Source organism: Onychostoma macrolepis, chromosome 03 (assembly GCF_012432095.1).
Source record: "Onychostoma macrolepis isolate SWU-2019 chromosome 03, ASM1243209v1, whole genome shotgun sequence".
Classification (NCBI taxonomy): domain Eukaryota; kingdom Metazoa; phylum Chordata; class Actinopteri; order Cypriniformes; family Cyprinidae; genus Onychostoma; species Onychostoma macrolepis.
In genome coordinates, this window is record NC_081157.1 from 33619941 (window position 1) to 33636664 (window position 16724).

General features: G+C 33.8%; 2 protein-coding genes across 5 annotated transcripts; both read left to right on the forward strand.

Moving 5' to 3' along the window:
• The first annotated feature begins 6033 nt into the window (after positions 1 to 6033).
• tac4 (tachykinin precursor 4) lies at positions 6034 to 10117 on the forward strand. Of its 3 annotated transcripts, none has more exons than XM_058766781.1 (7): positions 6034 to 6069; positions 7751 to 7814; positions 8412 to 8493; positions 8584 to 8680; positions 8890 to 8922; positions 9026 to 9076; positions 9535 to 10117. In XM_058766781.1, the coding sequence occupies exons 2-7, from the start codon at positions 7810 to 7812 to the stop codon at positions 9570 to 9572; spliced, it is 306 nt and encodes a 101-aa protein (XP_058622764.1). In that variant the 5' UTR covers positions 6034 to 6069; positions 7751 to 7809; the 3' UTR covers positions 9573 to 10117. The 3 variants fall into 3 exon arrangements, with proteins under 3 accessions (XP_058622764.1, XP_058622755.1, XP_058622772.1); XM_058766772.1 differs by having other exon boundaries at positions 6056 to 6230; XM_058766789.1 differs by lacking the exon at positions 6034 to 6069 and adding an exon at positions 7255 to 7376.
• A 174-nt stretch (positions 10118 to 10291) lies between these two features.
• On the forward strand, positions 10292 to 16111 carry zgc:163143 (uncharacterized protein LOC795946 homolog). Of its 2 annotated transcripts, XM_058766757.1 has the most exons (12): positions 10293 to 10524; positions 10608 to 10809; positions 11138 to 11170; positions 11748 to 11947; positions 12064 to 12151; positions 12496 to 12531; positions 12638 to 12691; positions 13196 to 13429; positions 13995 to 14101; positions 14336 to 14501; positions 14801 to 14884; positions 14973 to 16111. In XM_058766757.1, the coding sequence occupies exons 1-11, from the start codon at positions 10457 to 10459 to the stop codon at positions 14873 to 14875; spliced, it is 1263 nt and encodes a 420-aa protein (XP_058622740.1). In that variant the 5' UTR covers positions 10293 to 10456; the 3' UTR covers positions 14876 to 14884; positions 14973 to 16111. The 2 variants fall into 2 exon arrangements, with proteins under 2 accessions (XP_058622743.1, XP_058622740.1); XM_058766760.1 differs by lacking the exon at positions 11138 to 11170 and having other exon boundaries at positions 10292 to 10524.
• The last annotated feature ends 613 nt before the right edge of the window (positions 16112 to 16724 follow it).

The following is a 16724-nucleotide window of genomic DNA, read 5'->3' on the forward strand; positions in this document are numbered from 1 at the left end:
CATCAGTTTCCACAAAACTATTAAGCAGCACATCTGTTTTTAACATTGATAATGAGATATAGGAAAATAGCTGGCTTTAAATTGTGACCCTGGATGACAAAACCAGTCTTAAGTGTCAATTTTTCGAAATTTCATCATCTGAAAGCTGAATAAATAAGCTTTCCGTTGATGTAAGGTTTGTTAGAATCAGACAATATTTGGCCGAGATACAGCTTTTTGAAAATCTGGAATCTGCAAAAAAATCTAAATATTGAGAAAATCGCCTTTAAAGTTGTCCAAATTAAGTTCTTAGCAATGCATATTACTAATCAAAAATTACGTTTTGATATATTTACGGTAGGAAATTTACTAAATATCTTCATGGAACATGATCTTTACTTAATATTGTAAGGATTTTTGGCATAAAAGAAAAATGGATAATTTTGACCCATACTATGTATTTTTGGCTATTACTATAAATATACCCCAGCGACTTAAGACTGGTTTTGTGGTCCAGGGTCACAATTGCAATAATATTTTACAATATTACTGTTTTTACAATCAAAGAAATGCAGCCTTGAGACTCAAACATAAGAGACTTAACATTACAAAATCTTACCGACCCCAAACCTTTGAACCATAAACATTTGTGCAGTTTGTAAAGTAAAAATGTTGTCTTAAATTATAAATGATTTTACTGAATATCAATTGAAGATTGTAAATTAAATTATGACACAACGTATTTTCAGAAAAGACACATTTTTTTGCATATTGGAAAAACCTTTACTTTTTTTTACTTTTATTTTTATTTATTTTATTTTTTATTTTTTTGTTGTTGTTGTTGCAGTGATCCATTTGGACACAGTCACTGCACTCTCCAGAGAATGTATGGCATGTCTTTGGCCCCAGTGGCTCTCCCTGAGTCTATAGGAACTGATGATTGTTTCAGTATGTCTGCTGGTCCAAAGCCTCAAGAGCGAAAAAGGGAAGGAAGATGCCTGAGATCCATTCAGCTGCATAACCGGAAAGTATTCTATAGGACAACAGACTTTTTTTGTGATTCAATTCAATTCAGCCTGATGCAATCTGTTTTCTCACAGTGTGATCATCTGACATCCTGCATGCTTGTTTGTTTTAGGTTTGTCGATTCCATCAGACCCTGTTTTCCTTTAGCTGAGTGGGTTGTTTGGAAGTGTGTGCTCCATGGCACTATCCCACGTCAAGCTTTTTTTGTTTAATCAAGGTCATTATAAGAGTTGAGCCTTAAAAAAGCTTCGTTGAAGTTAAAATGAAAGCTAGTTTTCTTTCTTTCTTCCTTTTTTAGTTTCTCAGGCATATAAAATAATAATAGAATCTATAGAAATTAAATTTCAATTAATAAATAAACATGAAATAAAATATGATAAATTATTTATTAATACAGCAAAAGTAAAACATTACAAATTCTCTTGATATTTCAGGGGAAAATCATTTGTGACTGATATTTGAATTCACTGTATTTTAAACTACTAATGTTTGTATTTATTTTGAACACTTTTAGTATATTTCCTGATAAACCTTAAATATATATATATATATATATATATATATATATAAGCATTTACATATCATACAAGTGTGTGTGTGTGTGTGTGTGTGTGTGTTTGTGATATATGAGGACACAAATTTGTATAATGACATGGGTATGACATATATTACAAGGAGAAGGTGATTTATGAGGACATTTCCCCAATGTCCCCATATTTCAAAAGGCTTATAAATCACACAGAATGAGTCTTTTTTTTTTTTTGAGAAAGTAAAAATGCAGTTGTAGGTTTAGGTATAGGGTTGGTGTAGGGCCATAGAAAATACGGTTTGTACAGTATAAAAACCTTTACGCCTATCAATGTCCCCACAATTCACAAAAACAAATGTGCATGTGTGTGTGTGTGTGTCTGTGTGTGAATTTGTAAAAAACAAAAGTTACAATAACATTAGTTATTTGTTGTGTAACAATTAAACAGCTAAATTTAAAGGTGTCATCAGATGCAAAATTCACTTTACAAGTTGTTTGAACATAAATGTGTGTTGGAAGTGTGTGTACACATCCATCCTATAATCATAAAAATCCACCAAGTGTTTTTTTTTTTCTTTTTTTTTTTAATCCCTATTTTAAAATCTGCTTTCTCAAATTAGGCTGTTCTGAGATTCCTGACTTTATTTGCATTTAAAGTAACATGGATTAAAAAACAGCTTGCTGAAAACAGCTGATTTTGACAGGGTAAAAAAGGTGTTTTTTTACACTACCATTGAGAAATTTTAACCAAAGTATGTTATAGACTTTTCATTAAGACCTTAAAGAAAATGAGCATCTGATGACCCCTTTAAAGAACAAAGCTGCATTTTAAGCAGTCAGGCACCGAATGCTTTTATTATTGACCTGTTTACATCTCCTTTTTTAACACAAGACTTTTTACTGTAAAGCCAGAATATCTAGCTGTGATTTTAGTAGAACAGCTGCACTGTAAAACTATTATAAAGGCCAGGAATTAACCATCCAGCTGTTCTGTAATAGATTTGTAATGGCTGAAAGAGAGATCTCCAGCTGTTCTGTAATAGATTTATAATGACTGTGAACAAGCCCTCCAGTGCTTTTGTTTTTCACTCTTGTGTCAGTTAAATCTCCTGCTGTAATCAAGCTGAACTAAAGTTTTCTCAACATAATATTAGCATATTTCTCAAAACTATGTCCATACTTGAAATGCAGCAAACTGTTTCAACTGTTGACAGTTTATGATGGTACACTTTCTTTATTTTATGCTTTTTAATGTATAATTCACCTCACAATTGTTTAGAATGTACAAAACGTACTTTTATTATTTGTTAGACATAGCACACTTTTTAAGACTTAATTTTGAAGATGGGAAATATTAGTAAAAGAGATATAAAAACATTAAGATATTAGTGAAAATATATTTTTTCAAAGTCTTTTAAGATGTGGTTAAAATACCACATCATATACTTTTTTAACTAATTGGAATGTTTCATTTTTTTTTTTTTTTTTTATCTTTTAGTTAAATTAATAATCGTAACCTATGGCTGTGGATTCACAATACATCTCGCAATCGTGATTCAACAACCACTCGGTTGATAGTAAGGTTAATTGAAAATAGTTAAATACAAATAACAAATACATTTAACAAATAAATACAAACTCAATCTCATTGGTGTTATGATGTAGCCTATCTCTGATTAAATGATTTCACCCCTTTTCTCAGATAAAGAGAATACAGTCAAATGCATCACTCAAACTGTACGTAAGTGAATATGTGCATATTATTACAAAAAACAGTTGTTGGGTGGTGCTGCCCTCTAATGGTGACATTCATTGCCTTCATTTCATCATAAATCCATAAAGTTAGACCTACATCATAAAAAAATAAAAATAAAAAAATAAAAATTATATATTGTGATTTAGCTAACCACAGTCACACAAATACTATTAAAATGTGAACATGCAAAACGATTCACAGACAGAAGCCGAGATCTGGGATTGGTTAAAGAAGCCAGAAAAGCATTTTCCAAAAGTTCAGTAAAGACCAGAATAGTCTTACTTTCCATCATACACTTAAAGAGAATATATATATACTATACAGAGCACAAAAAAACAAACAAAACAAAAAAACGTCTTTATTAATTCCTAATGGTGATTTATTTGTCCAATGGGAGTCATTATATTTGATCAAATGAGGACAATACTGCTTTGTGCACAGTATCTAAAGAATCAACAGCGAACAAAGCAATATTCAAATACTACGCATACTGTAAAATGGGGTGTGCTACATAGACTACTAAGACTATGATCTGAATACAGGGAGGTGTTTTTTCTCAGTAGCCTATCAGACGGCGCTCTGCCCACGGGCTGTTCACTTGATGCAGAAACACAAAATCGGGCTCTGCAACATTATAGGGTGTGTTTGACTGTTAGATTAGCATTAATGATGAGATAATTGATAATAATTGAAGAAGCCACAAATGAACAGTATATGATTAAATTCAAAGGCTGCGAATGAAATAATAGCCTACCTCTAGTGGAGAGTTTGAGCAATAGCAGCGTGAGTCACTTGGTCTGAACGCTGCAAAAATAAATAAATAAATGCAATCAAATTCCGTAAAATAACAGAGAATGTACCGGCAGCTCATTACAAGAGACATTATCCATTAATTTTACCAACATTTCTGTTAACACTAAAACACAGTGCAATGCAGTATAAATGAAAAATACTGGTAAAACACTTGCAAAAAATGAATATGCAAGTTATTATTATTCAAATTATACATTACATTGTGCCCATTTTTTTTTTTTTTACAGACTTTTAGTGTTGTCATGATGTTTTCTTGCATTTTTTTGTTGAATGCATGCAATTTTTGTTGTTTGTAAAAAGCCATTTTTTATCAGCCCCAAAGCCATCTCGTTTTAATCAAGTAAGGAACATTATGGAAGAATTAAACAAATGTTGTTGGCTGTTGTCATGCAAACTGTCTGGTTTGAAGACCATTAGTGAAAAGGCAAGATGCACACTTAAAATGATTCAAATTTATCTACAAAAATATTATTATCATAAAAATATCATATTTTTATGATAATAATCTTTTTGAAGATACATTTGCATTATTTTAAGTGTAAATATAAGAATTGCTGATATGCTCCCACTTTGTAGCTGTTGTTTAAAGCTGCGTTTCAAACTAGATACATTTAACCTGGAGGGGATCATAGTTACTGTGTCATAAAAATATAGTGAAGCAATAAATAATAAAGAAGCAATCAACACGTCAAGACCTGCAAACCCAATCCCTGCTGACACCCTGCTAAGGCAATTGCTGTGAACAACGAGGATGACAGAGGAAATGAAGAGATATCATTTCAATGCGTATAAATAGTACTCCAAATAAAAATGAAAATTCGTGGTATTGATACGCATAAATGGACTTTGGCGTATATGTGATACGAACTAGGGATGTGCATCTCATGACTCAGACCGATACGATACGCATCTCGATGCATGTCCAACGATACGATACATTAAAGATACATGAAGCAGGTACTGATGCGATGCGATACGATTCACCCCCTTTTTACGATGCAGTGCGATCCGATTTCGATCCGATTCGATTCAACACAATGCGATTCGATGCAATGGAGAAAATATGATCACTTTTAATGCCTTGAGGCCTGTTTCATAAAACAAGTTAACCAAATAAGCCAGGCTTATTTCATTTAGTCTGACTCGTGTCAAATGATTTGGTTCCATAAAGCAAATTTAACATAGGCCTAGATCAGGGATCCTCAAATCTGGCTCGCGAGATCCACTTTCCTGCAGAGTTTAGCTCTAACCCTAATCAAACACCTGAGCATGCTAATCAATGTCTTCAGGATCATTAGAAAATCACAGGTGGGTGAGTTTGATTAGGGTTGGAGCTAAACTCTGCAGGAAAGTGGATCTCGCGAGCCAGATTTGAGGATCACTGGCATATCAAGTTTAGTCACTGTGGCAAGCATCTTATGCTGGGAAAAAAGCAGGCTAACTGTCAGGCTAAGCTGAGCTCCTCTAACACTGACCAATAGGAACCACTGTCTCCACTTGCCATGAAGCCTTTATCTCTGGTTTTATGACAGCATACCTTTTATAGTTTGCAGAACAGATAGCAGAACATTAGAACATTACAATCTAAAATTGCTCTTTAAAGCATTAAAATAACTAAATTAAAAGTTAAAATCACTGAATTAAAAATGAAAATAAATAATAAAGAAAATGACTGTATTTTAACTTCCACAAGAAACACACATTAACTCATTTGGGCTTATAACTAGTTTATATTTGATTTACCCATTACAATAGTCCATTTACAGTCACTGCTATCATAAAAATACACTTATATGTAGGTTTAAAATTCTACAAAAGACACATTTAATGTCCAACAACAAATATTTTAGCAAAATGTATATTTTACTAAGAATTTTTGCGCTATTATTCGATTGCGCTCTGTATGTTTAGCGCGCATGCGCTCAGCAGCGCTAGTTGCTCTCGCATGCCTCGCCCACTCCTGACAGTAAGATAGGTGTTTGCATGACTTTCTAACATTTACAGATGAAAATTATACCTGTGACAGTTATGCACTGAGGAAAATACAATGTCTCAAATGCATAAAACAGCACAGATATATTCGCTGTTTGCCATGGTGGATCAATTTGATCCATGATCGACATTAAGGTCAGTTTAAGAATAAGCGTGCACAAATTAGTGAGATTGTGTGAATTTAATTGGTCGTTTATGTTAGGTTATTTCAAGCCAGGTTTTGGACTTTAATCCTCGCTTTTCCTCAGGTCTCCGCAGTGTTGTGATGCGTCATGAGGAGAAATCTGACTGAGATTATGAGTCACTTTCTAAATAATAAAAGTATAGCGCATCCACTAGTAATTAAATATAAATAAATCGGTTTTTACTGATGCAAATATGTTAGAAACGATGTATCGCGATATAATAATGCCAACTTGTAGCCGATGCACCCCACAACCCTCATACCCATCGCAAGTATGTGCTGCAGCCCGGAGACCTGCAAGTGGGAGCGATTTACGCCGCAAGTAGGTTGGGAGAGGGTGGGTTTAGGATTGGGTTTGTTGTAGACGATATTATCCCACCCATTTGCAGCTGACCCACCCATTTGGAGCTGGCTCGCCTCCGACCTCCGTTTGTACCTAACTCACCCATCGTGTAGCATACACACGCCAAAGTCCATTTTTGCGTATCAATACCATGAGTTTTCATTTTTATTTGACGTACTATTTATATGCACTTTTATGAGATCGGGTTGTTCTGGCTGTCTGATATCAGAGACAGCAGAGAAGAAGTAGGATACGTGACATTACATATATGTTTCTAGAATATGCTTTCAAACTGAAGAGAAAATGATCAATGCAGTTATAAGAAAACAAAATGTTTTATTAAGAATATTGTGGAAATGTTATGTAGAAAGTCCTCAAAATCCCAGTAAGAACAAAGGATGTATAAATGCAGCATTAGTGTAATTTGCCAAGGTGGTGCAATAGAATGATCAAGTACTTTCCGCATATATAATCTATAGATACCATAGATTTACAATTCATCTATGCTTTATTAATTTAAAGGGAGTTTTATTTATTATCTATCCTTACAAAGACAACGAGGAGGTGCAGGAGGTGGAAATATATACCAGCCACAGGTGTCAAATCAACACTTGTGAACAGTGTGTGTGCACTCTGGATACACAAAGATAATGTGATTTTTGATAACAATACTTCTCGTGATGCATGCTTTCCACTTATTTTAATTCCCTTTCTGATGTGCAATGTCTGCGAAAAAAAAGTACTGGTGTATTTGGTGAGAAATACTTCAAACTAAACACTATTATTATTGCAGATAGGAGTTGTCTGCAGTCTTGGCAAAGAAAATTAATATCATGAAAGAATGGTATATGCATATTATAATAAACTAGATATTATATAGGTATGCATGTCGCTGTAGTAATGCAGTACAGGAAGTCTTCAGGTTTCTTCAGGCTCTTTTCCATATAAAAACCCTTTATGTTAAATATATTTGTATAATCACACTACCTGGAAAATTTGAAGTTGTCTTAGACATGAAAGAATGAAACCAAAGCTGACGCCATATCTGTGAACCACCAAACACTGTGATATTTCTTAGATTTATTGCTCAAGATTGAAAATCAACACATTGTGACCTTTTTTTCTTAGAGTGAGTCGAGGAAATGAGATGAAAACAGAAACGCCAGTTCAACTGTCCTGACTAGACAATGGGGTGAGGACCTAAACATCAAGCTGCTGAACTCATATGCTGGTCAATTTTTTGAAACTGAGATTTATACATCATCTGAAAGCTGAATAAATAAGTTTTCCATTGATGTATGGTTTGTTATGACAGGGCAATATTTGGCTAGATAGAAATACAACTATTTGAAAATCTGGAATCTAAAATAAAAAAATAAAATAAAAATATTGAGAAAATCGCCTTTAAAGTTGTCCAAATGAAGTTCTTAGCAATGCATTATCAAACATTTAGTTTTGATAGTCTACCTATTTACGGTAGAAAATTTACAAAATATCTTCATGTAACATGATTTTTATAGCCTATCCTAATGATTTTTGGCATAAAAGAAAAATCAATAATTTTGACCCATACAGTGTATTTTTGGCTATTGCTACAAATATACTCATTATGACTGGTTTTGTGGTCCAAGGTCACAAATATGTGTGAATGGGAGGAGCGTGTAGTGTCTGATGTCTCTATAGGCTAAGCATCTGCGGCAAACAGCAGAGTTTTTCTGGGAGCTGAAATACAGAACACAAAGCTTACAATATCTTGAAATAATGGACATTTTTAAACTTTCTGTTTTAGCTTTCATCCTTTACGCAAAGTTAAATCTGTTGGATCTTGTCCCAGTGAAGACAGGGATATCTGGACCGTGAAGACCCTGCAGGTTGATTTTTTTTGCCAGTAATTTGCTAAATAATATAGTTTCAAATTTTTCAAGTAAACTGTCTGAACGCCATTCATTTGTCTTTGTCAGGAGAAGCCAAAGGAAACAGATATATTAGTGCGCATTGCTGATCTGGTGAAGCGATCCAAATCGCAGCCGTTTCATGGATTAATGGGCAGGAGCACAGGTACAGTGTCTTCACTTCTCTCTAACTCAAGTCTTTGGCTGCACTATAATTAGCCTAAAATAAATCAACACATTTATAGCTATCATGTGAAACATGGTTGCTTGCTCCAGTGCTCCTTTAGTGTTTCATCTTGAATTAAAAATGAGAAATCTGTTTTATTAAGTTTGTTTAAGTTGTTTGGGAGTTTTTAGTTTATTCTCTCTCTTTAGGAATCACTCAACCAGTGCGACCTGGCCAGAGAAGTAGGTTTTTGTCATTGTGTGCATTAGGCTGCTTGTTAATTGATGGACTGGTGCATAAATGAACTTAGATTAAACAGATCCCTCATCTCACATACATTTTCAGGAAACAAGGGGGAGATCTTTGTTGGATTTATGGGAAGGAGATCTGGTGGAGGTACAGATGGGTGTTTTATGTATTAAGATGATTTTTTAAAAAGTTTTTCTTGAAGTTTTGGATTCCCATGGGTCATGTAAAACTTGCAGTTTCATTTTTTTGTTTTAAATCTGCAAAATTAACAAAATCTTAAAGGAAATTTATATGCATTTTCTGCTTGTGTTCTGATCTAAAATATTGCATTGGTAAAAAAAGAAAAAAGAAAAAAAAATTTATTTGAAACTTGCGAGGCATGGTGATATCTTATTTGTGAGTGGATCTGAGCCTTTTCTTGGTTTTGAGCCTTTTCTTTTTACTGAATTGCTTGAACTGGTTTGCAATCTGAAAGATTCATTAGCAAATTATTCTGAATAGGGAAAGATTATGGAAAATTCAATTGTAGTAAACACTGGCTGCTTTTTCTGAACTATTTTTCTGAAATTTATGAATCTTATTAGAAATTTCTTCTTTGTTTACAGATTTTCAAGAGGAATGGGACAGACCGCAACTCTATTAACTATGTGCAACTGAAAGTTTTAGCTATGCCCTCTTGTTGTGTTAGACGCAATTAATTTAAAACACAATACACTTTCTGCTGCAAAGTTTACAGAAACATATGAATTGAATGAATGCACTAAACCATCTATGTTGTTCAATGATATCATCTTTTCCAAATCTTTAAAACCTTAAATGACCGAATAATTACACAATTTCTGTTAGATCAAAAAGTGCAGCACATTTAGGCTATTTGAGGTGTTTCCAGTTTAAAGCTGATAACAAGTGTGCTAAATGATTGATTAAAATCACTTACTTTACAGTGTTCTCTGAATAGTTTATTATTTTTATTATGTGTTTGTTGATCGTTTTTAACAATAATAATAATAATAAAGAAAAGGGGTTGGGAAAAAAGTAAATAATAGGCTAAACAACAATAATTATGATGACAATGAACCTTTGAACCCCCCTATTCTCTTAAAATATATTGCACAAACTGTAATGACATAACTGATGCTGAATGTCCTTTAAAATGTACAGCCATAATGTATGTTACAAATAAAAATAATAAATCTGAGTTAAAAAGGAACAGCTTCCAAGAGAAAATCGTGCAAATGTCTTGCGATAACTTGCAGCCAAGCAATGTCACTTAATCTGAGCTGAAGTCTAATTTTGACCAGTAGGTGGCGATAGCTGTGTTCCAGTTCTCGTAGCTGGACACCGCAGATGAAGCCGAGCTGTGAGGATTGGCTGCTGGATCTCTGTTTTGGTTTTTGGTGTTGAGTCTGTTTGCGCGAATTGCGGATATCTTTTGAAATATAATGCAACGCTAAATAAAACAATCTCTCCCTCCATTAGAAAAATATACAATTGATAGATAATTTGAATTCTGAGCCTCCAAACACGATGGTGTTTCGTTGTTGTGCATATAACTGTAAAAACACTGCGAAGAACAAGAGTCTCTCATTCCACAAGTAAGTGCAAATATTTCACTTTATATTATGTTAAAAGTGGCAGACTGTATTAAGTTATGTTCTCGTATTTTGTTTTATTTCAGATTCCCGCTGAAAGACCCCAACTTGCTGAAAAAGTGGCTTAAAAATTTAAGATGGAAAGACTGGAAACCTGCTCCAAACAGTAAAATCTGCTCCATCCACTTTGAAAAGAAGTGTTTGATTGAAGATGGGAAGAGAACAAGACTTCATTCATGGGCTGTGCCCACCATCTTTTCATTCCCAAATCGATATCTAGAAAGAAAGGTGAGTAAAAGTTGACATGATGATAGGAGTGTACTGTTTATGGACTGCTTTTAAATATCAATATTTATGTTCAAATTTACACGTTTTAATGGATGCACAGTGCCTTTTTTTATGTCAATGGTAATTCTTAGGTTTTCCACCAATTTAAATCATAAAAGTACAAATAAAATATTAGCTTAAAGGCAAGCAAGTTTAGAATAATGTTTGTTTAATTATATTATGCCAAACCACCACAACACAGTGATGAAACTGCTTAAAATTTTATGTCATCTACCCATTTAAATGTAATCTTTCTTCATCTCATTTTTAAAAAATGTATTGCCTACAGGTTAAAATCAATCCTAGAAGCAGAAGAGCTTTGGTGAGTTACAGAAACTATTTTATGTGTATTTTGCAATTCTGAAATATTTCTTTGGATTGCACACCAAAGGGTGTGTTTACACAGATAATTCAAAAAATGCATTTAGAGATAAATTACAATTTCAGAAATCATTTATAAAATTAAATTATAGATCAGAAACATGAGACCATAAATAATAAAATACATTACAGAGTTTAAGGCTACACTGATGCTGCGTCATCAAAAAATAGTTTCGAACCTCTCTAAATATTTGGCGACACCTTCTGGTCAAAATACTGTAAATGCAACAAAACAGTCCGAGCATGCAAAAAGATTTTTTTTTACAATCCAATTGCAAATGTTTTATTGAAAATGTAATATATTAAATGTAATCTAAAGCTCATCAAATATTATTAATTATGAAATGTCTGAATAATAGTTTTTTTCCCCATTAATTTGTTGGGTTTATTGTATGTGTTTGCCCTCTGTGGAGGGCTTGACAGATCATGCAACCTAAGACAATTAACTACTACTATTCCTTTTCATTATATAAACATGCCATTAAAATTTCCCTTTTTCTGATCATTTGGAATTGAAGGGAATTGTTGCAGACTCAAATTCATCTGGTCAAGCAGCACCTGATGTGACAGCAGAAACCTCGCAGAGGTCTAACTCAGAAAAGCCTGAGCACAGAACTGCAGAGAGTTTACAGCCGAACACTACCAAAAGTAGTTCTAGCCAGACGAGAACAGACCCAAAGAGCGTATCCACACAGCAACTGACAGAACCGGAAAAAAGGTCTGCAACAGCGTCTGAAGGATAACCTCCATCAGATACATGCTATTCTGTGGTGGTGTTATTCTGTTTTAATTGTTATTCTTAATTAATGTATGTTTTTCCATGTGCTTTTTCAGTCCACCGTGGACCATCCTGGGTGATGAAGCTCTCGACAGAAGCATGACTATACCCAGTTTCTTTCACAGTGGATATTGTTTGCCCAATGTAATCAACATTTTAATTTTTCACATAATTGTTTTCCCCCCATTTCTACACTCTTAAAAAATAAAGGTGCATAAAAGGTTCTTCACAGCGATGCCATAGGAGAACCATTTTTCAGTCAAAGGTTCTTTTAAAGAACCATCTCTTTCCTACCTTTTTATAATCTGAAGAACCTTCTTTCACCACAAACAACCTGTTTTGAAACAGAAAGGTTCTTCAGATGTTAAAGGTTCTTTATGGAACCATTTAGACAAAAAGGTTCTTCTGTGCAATCGTGAAGCACCTTTATTTTTAAGAGTGTATACACCAAAATATGGTCCACAAATGAACTGTTGTTTTTCTTTCAGAACATCCTCTGGGCTGGAGACGATGAATTAAATATTGTAAGTAACTATGATGTACTGTTGAATAAAAGAGAGTCCTAAATGTAAATTTCCTAATAGAGTACTATGAACGTGTTGTTCATCAATACGTAATTCTCTTAATCAGATGCCGCATGTGGCTTACGGAGTTTTAGGACAAATGAAACCCCATATCATTGAGGTAAGGCCTCTTCTGATTTACATCAGAACTGTGATGCGACTGTTGTCACTAGGTATCTGCTAGGTTTCATCAGAAATTTTTACTTTGAGTACGTATCGGGGGAATTACATTATTACAAAAGATATGATGACAAGGTATCCTATCAGGTGCTATCTACTGCACCAGACTGTTTAGTATTGAGTGCAATTTTTGGTAAAACACTTTTCTTCCAAATTTTTATAAACTTTCTAATTCTGTGAGAATACTGAAATCCACACCGCAACTATAATGGTAAAAACTAAAAGTAATAAAATTGTTGGAACCACTTTCAGAATAACTAAAACATGGACATCAAAATCCATTTAAATTAGCAGATGACATAAGGCAGCATGCACTTAAATTAATATAATTTTATAATCTTTTGCTGTGGATGCCACTATAGTTATCGTTATAGTTAGGCTTTTAAAGATGACAGAACAGAATTTGAATTTTTATTTGGAAACTGTTGCACTGCCTTTCCCTCAGGTTAAAGAGAGGTGGGAATGGCTTGGGCTGGATGTTCGAGGCCCGTTCTCTCCGACAGTAGACCAGCACACGCACATCATGACCCTGACTGACTACCATTCCAAATGGGTGGAAGCTTTTCCTTTGACTCAGAATCTCAGTCAGGATGTGGCCAAGTGTCTCGCTGAAGTCATCAATCAGCAGGGATACCCTCTCGGAATTCTCTCCCGGCTTCCCAGGCGGGTCCTCATGGAAGTAAGAGACACACACACCTTTCAAAACCTTTGGGGTCAGTAAGATTTTTAAAAAAAAAGCAAAAACCTTTATATAACAAGAACGTGTCAAAATGATTAAAAGTGACAGGAAAGGCATTTAGAATTTTATGAAAGATTTCTGTTTCAAGTAAATACTGTTCTTTGAACTTTCTATTCATCACAAAATCACAAAATAATAGGCAACACAACTGTTTTCATCATTGATAATAATGAGAAAAGTTTCTTGGGCATGTTAGCAGCATGTTAGAATGATTTCTTAAGGATTGTGTGACACTGAAAACTGGAGTAATCATGCTGAAAATGCAGCTTTGATCATCACGAGAATAAAATACATTGTAAAATTTATTCAAATAGAAAACTGTTATTTTAAGTTGTAATAATATTTCATAATATACTTTTAATTCAGTGCCTTTAAAAAATGATACCAACCATAAACTTTTGAACAGTAGTGTATGTAGGAATTCTCTTGGAAATCCTTTTAATTTCCTTTGCTGCGTTTCATATCATGGATTAATAGTTGTCATTTTTCTTCTTGCTCTCTTTAGGTGAACCGTGAGTTGAAGAAACGCCTGAGGTTGAATTCAAACGCCTTAGTCATACATCACCGGCAAACTGGTTACATGGACTTGGTCACCGAATCACTTCTTAATGAGTACGACATCTTCAGGCTCAGGCATTTATCTCAGCTGTCATTATCTATTTTGAACTTGATAACTTTATTCAGTATGTGATGTTACATGATTTAATTCTAATATTTACTTCTTAACTGAGATGACATTTAACTGTTTCATGATCAGTTACATTTTTTTATCATGTGAATAGGAAAATCTGTATTGTGGAAATATATTGTTTCTACATGTCCAGCATTACTTCATGTATATTTCAGGATGCTGGATGAGCTGGTGAAGAAGCACGGCAGCATCTGGCATATCCTCCTCCCTGCTGCCACTCTGCGCCTCTGCTGCACCAGTCACCCCTCTACCAAAGAGAAACCCTTCACCCGCATGTGTGCCAGTGACCCTCCGTTCTCATCCGCACCCAGAGAACTGCCTGTAAGTCACCGTGTCCCTCACAGTTTACGTTCTTTCATAAGAATGTACTAAGCCATCATTGCATGATTTGTAATCAGGGTTGGGGAGTAACAGAATACATGGATCTTAATTACATATTTAAAATACCAAAAAAAAAAATCAACAACTGTATTCCATTACGGTTACAAATTGCTTTTTAAAGTGTAATCTGTAGTGAAATACATTTCAAAAGTAACTTTCCCTTGTTTGAAATGTAATGTAAGTTGACACTCATGACAGTTTGGTTTACTTATTTTAATTTTTTTGCTTGGTGTCTATAGTACAGTGCTACTGATGTTCGCTTGAGTTCTTTTGTCATCCCAACCACTGACACCAACAATCTAGGAGCTGTGTGAGACACTTCGGTAAGAATCCTGAATAAAGATGAAATTAGATTGTGCTTTAATGTGGTATTGTAAGTGAGCATAATTTTTTTTACATCTTATTTTTCAGGTGCACTCTCTGAAGGATCAGATTTTTCCCCAGTAAAGAAACTAAGCATTTTGTCATGTTTACTTGACCTCAAAATTTCACATGCACTTTGCAGTACTGCAAAATGTTAATTATTTTACTAAAATAAGATGAAATAAGATAAATAAAAGAAGAGAAAATAATAAAAATTACCCCACTCAAAAGTTTACATACACTTGAAATTTAGTACTGTGTTGTTACCTGGTATAGTTGTGATAGTTGTTCATGAGTCCTTTGTTTGTTCTGAACAATTAAACTTCCCACTGTTCTTCTATGATTTTGAGATCCATCTTTTCACATTGAGGACAATTGAGGGACTCATTGACAACTATTGCTATTACAGAAGGTTCAAAAAGTCACTGATGCTCCAGAAGGAAACACGATGCACTAAGAGTCGGGGGGATGACCTTTGAACAGAATGGAAATTTCTTATTTTGCCTAAATATCATATTTTTTTCATTTAGTACTGCCCTTCGGAGGCTACAGAAGGTACTTACATGTTTCCCTGAAGACAAAATAAGTGAAATTTACCCTGATCTTCAAATTCAAAAAGTTTTAATTCATGTTTTTTCCTTCTGGAGCATCAGTGAGTGTTTGAACCTTCTGTAATAGTTGCATATGAGATGGTTCTCAAAATCATACAGTCATTGTAGGAAAGGGTTCAAATACGCAAATGATGCTGGAAAACCAAAGAATGTGTGGGACCTGAAGGATTTTTTCTGAAGAACAGTAGGCAGTTTAACTCTTCAGGACAAACAAGGGACTCATGAACAACTATCACTAAACAACAACAACAACAAAAAGAAACAGCTGTGGATCATTCAGGTAACAACACGGTATGAAGAATCAAAGGGGATGTACACTTTTGAACGGGGTGATTTTTATAAATTCATCTATTATTTTCTCTTCTGTTCTATATGTAAACATTGTTTATGTGAAATATCTTATTCAGGTCAGTAATAAATAAAAAATAACATGTATTTTGTATGATCCCTCTTATTTTGGTAAAATAATTAACATTTTGCAGGTACCACAATTGTACATAGACTGTAAATAGAGAAGCAATTTGCACTGTTGCCTTGTACAAATATTATAAAGAAATAAAATTCTTTTTAAAACTGTTCAAGAAGCAATATTTTATTTCATCTCTTTTGTTTGTCATTTTTGTTCATATTATACAATTAGTTTCAACATGATTGGTGTCCAAAATTGCTGACATAAAGTCCAGTGGCACTGAGTAGTTTAACTGTTCACATCCCTCTGTTTTTATATTTATATGGTTCATCTACAATACATTTTCTTCTGTGAAAAAAAAAAAATATATATATGTATATATACACAGTCATGGCAAAAAATATCAGCACCCTTGGTAAATATGATCAAAGAAGGCTGTGAAAATTAATCTGCATTGTTAATCCTTTTGATCTTTTGTTTAAAAAATTCACAAAAATCTAACCTTTCATTGGATAATAAGAATTTAAAATGGGGGGAAATGTCATTATGAAATATTTTTCTCAAATACACATTGGACACAATTATTGGCACCCCTAGAAATGCTTAAGAGTAAAATATCTCTGAAATATATTCCCATTCATATTCACAATTTTGAGCACTATTTCTATTATGAACATGAAATTATCCAGCCATGGCTTCCTGTTTCACAGAAATATAAATAGGAAGGAAAACAAAGCCCAAATTCCCTTAATCATCCATCACAATGAGAAAAATCAAAGA

Coding starts and splice junctions, on each gene's coding strand:
- tac4 (XM_058766781.1), top strand. Junction 8,681..8,889: donor ATTAATGGGCAGGAGCACAG/GTACAGTGTCTT, acceptor CTCTCTCTTTAG/GAATCACTCAACCAGTGCGA. Junction 8,923..9,025: donor AGTGCGACCTGGCCAGAGAA/GTAGGTTTTTGT, acceptor ATACATTTTCAG/GAAACAAGGGGGAGATCTTT.
- zgc:163143 (XM_058766757.1), top strand. CDS start 10,457: ATGGTGTTTCGTTGTTGTGCATATAACTGTAAAAACACTGCGAAGAAC. Junction 11,171..11,747: donor CTAGAAGCAGAAGAGCTTTG/GTGAGTTACAGA, acceptor TTGGAATTGAAG/GGAATTGTTGCAGACTCAAA. Junction 12,692..13,195: donor TGAAACCCCATATCATTGAG/GTAAGGCCTCTT, acceptor CCTTTCCCTCAG/GTTAAAGAGAGGTGGGAATG.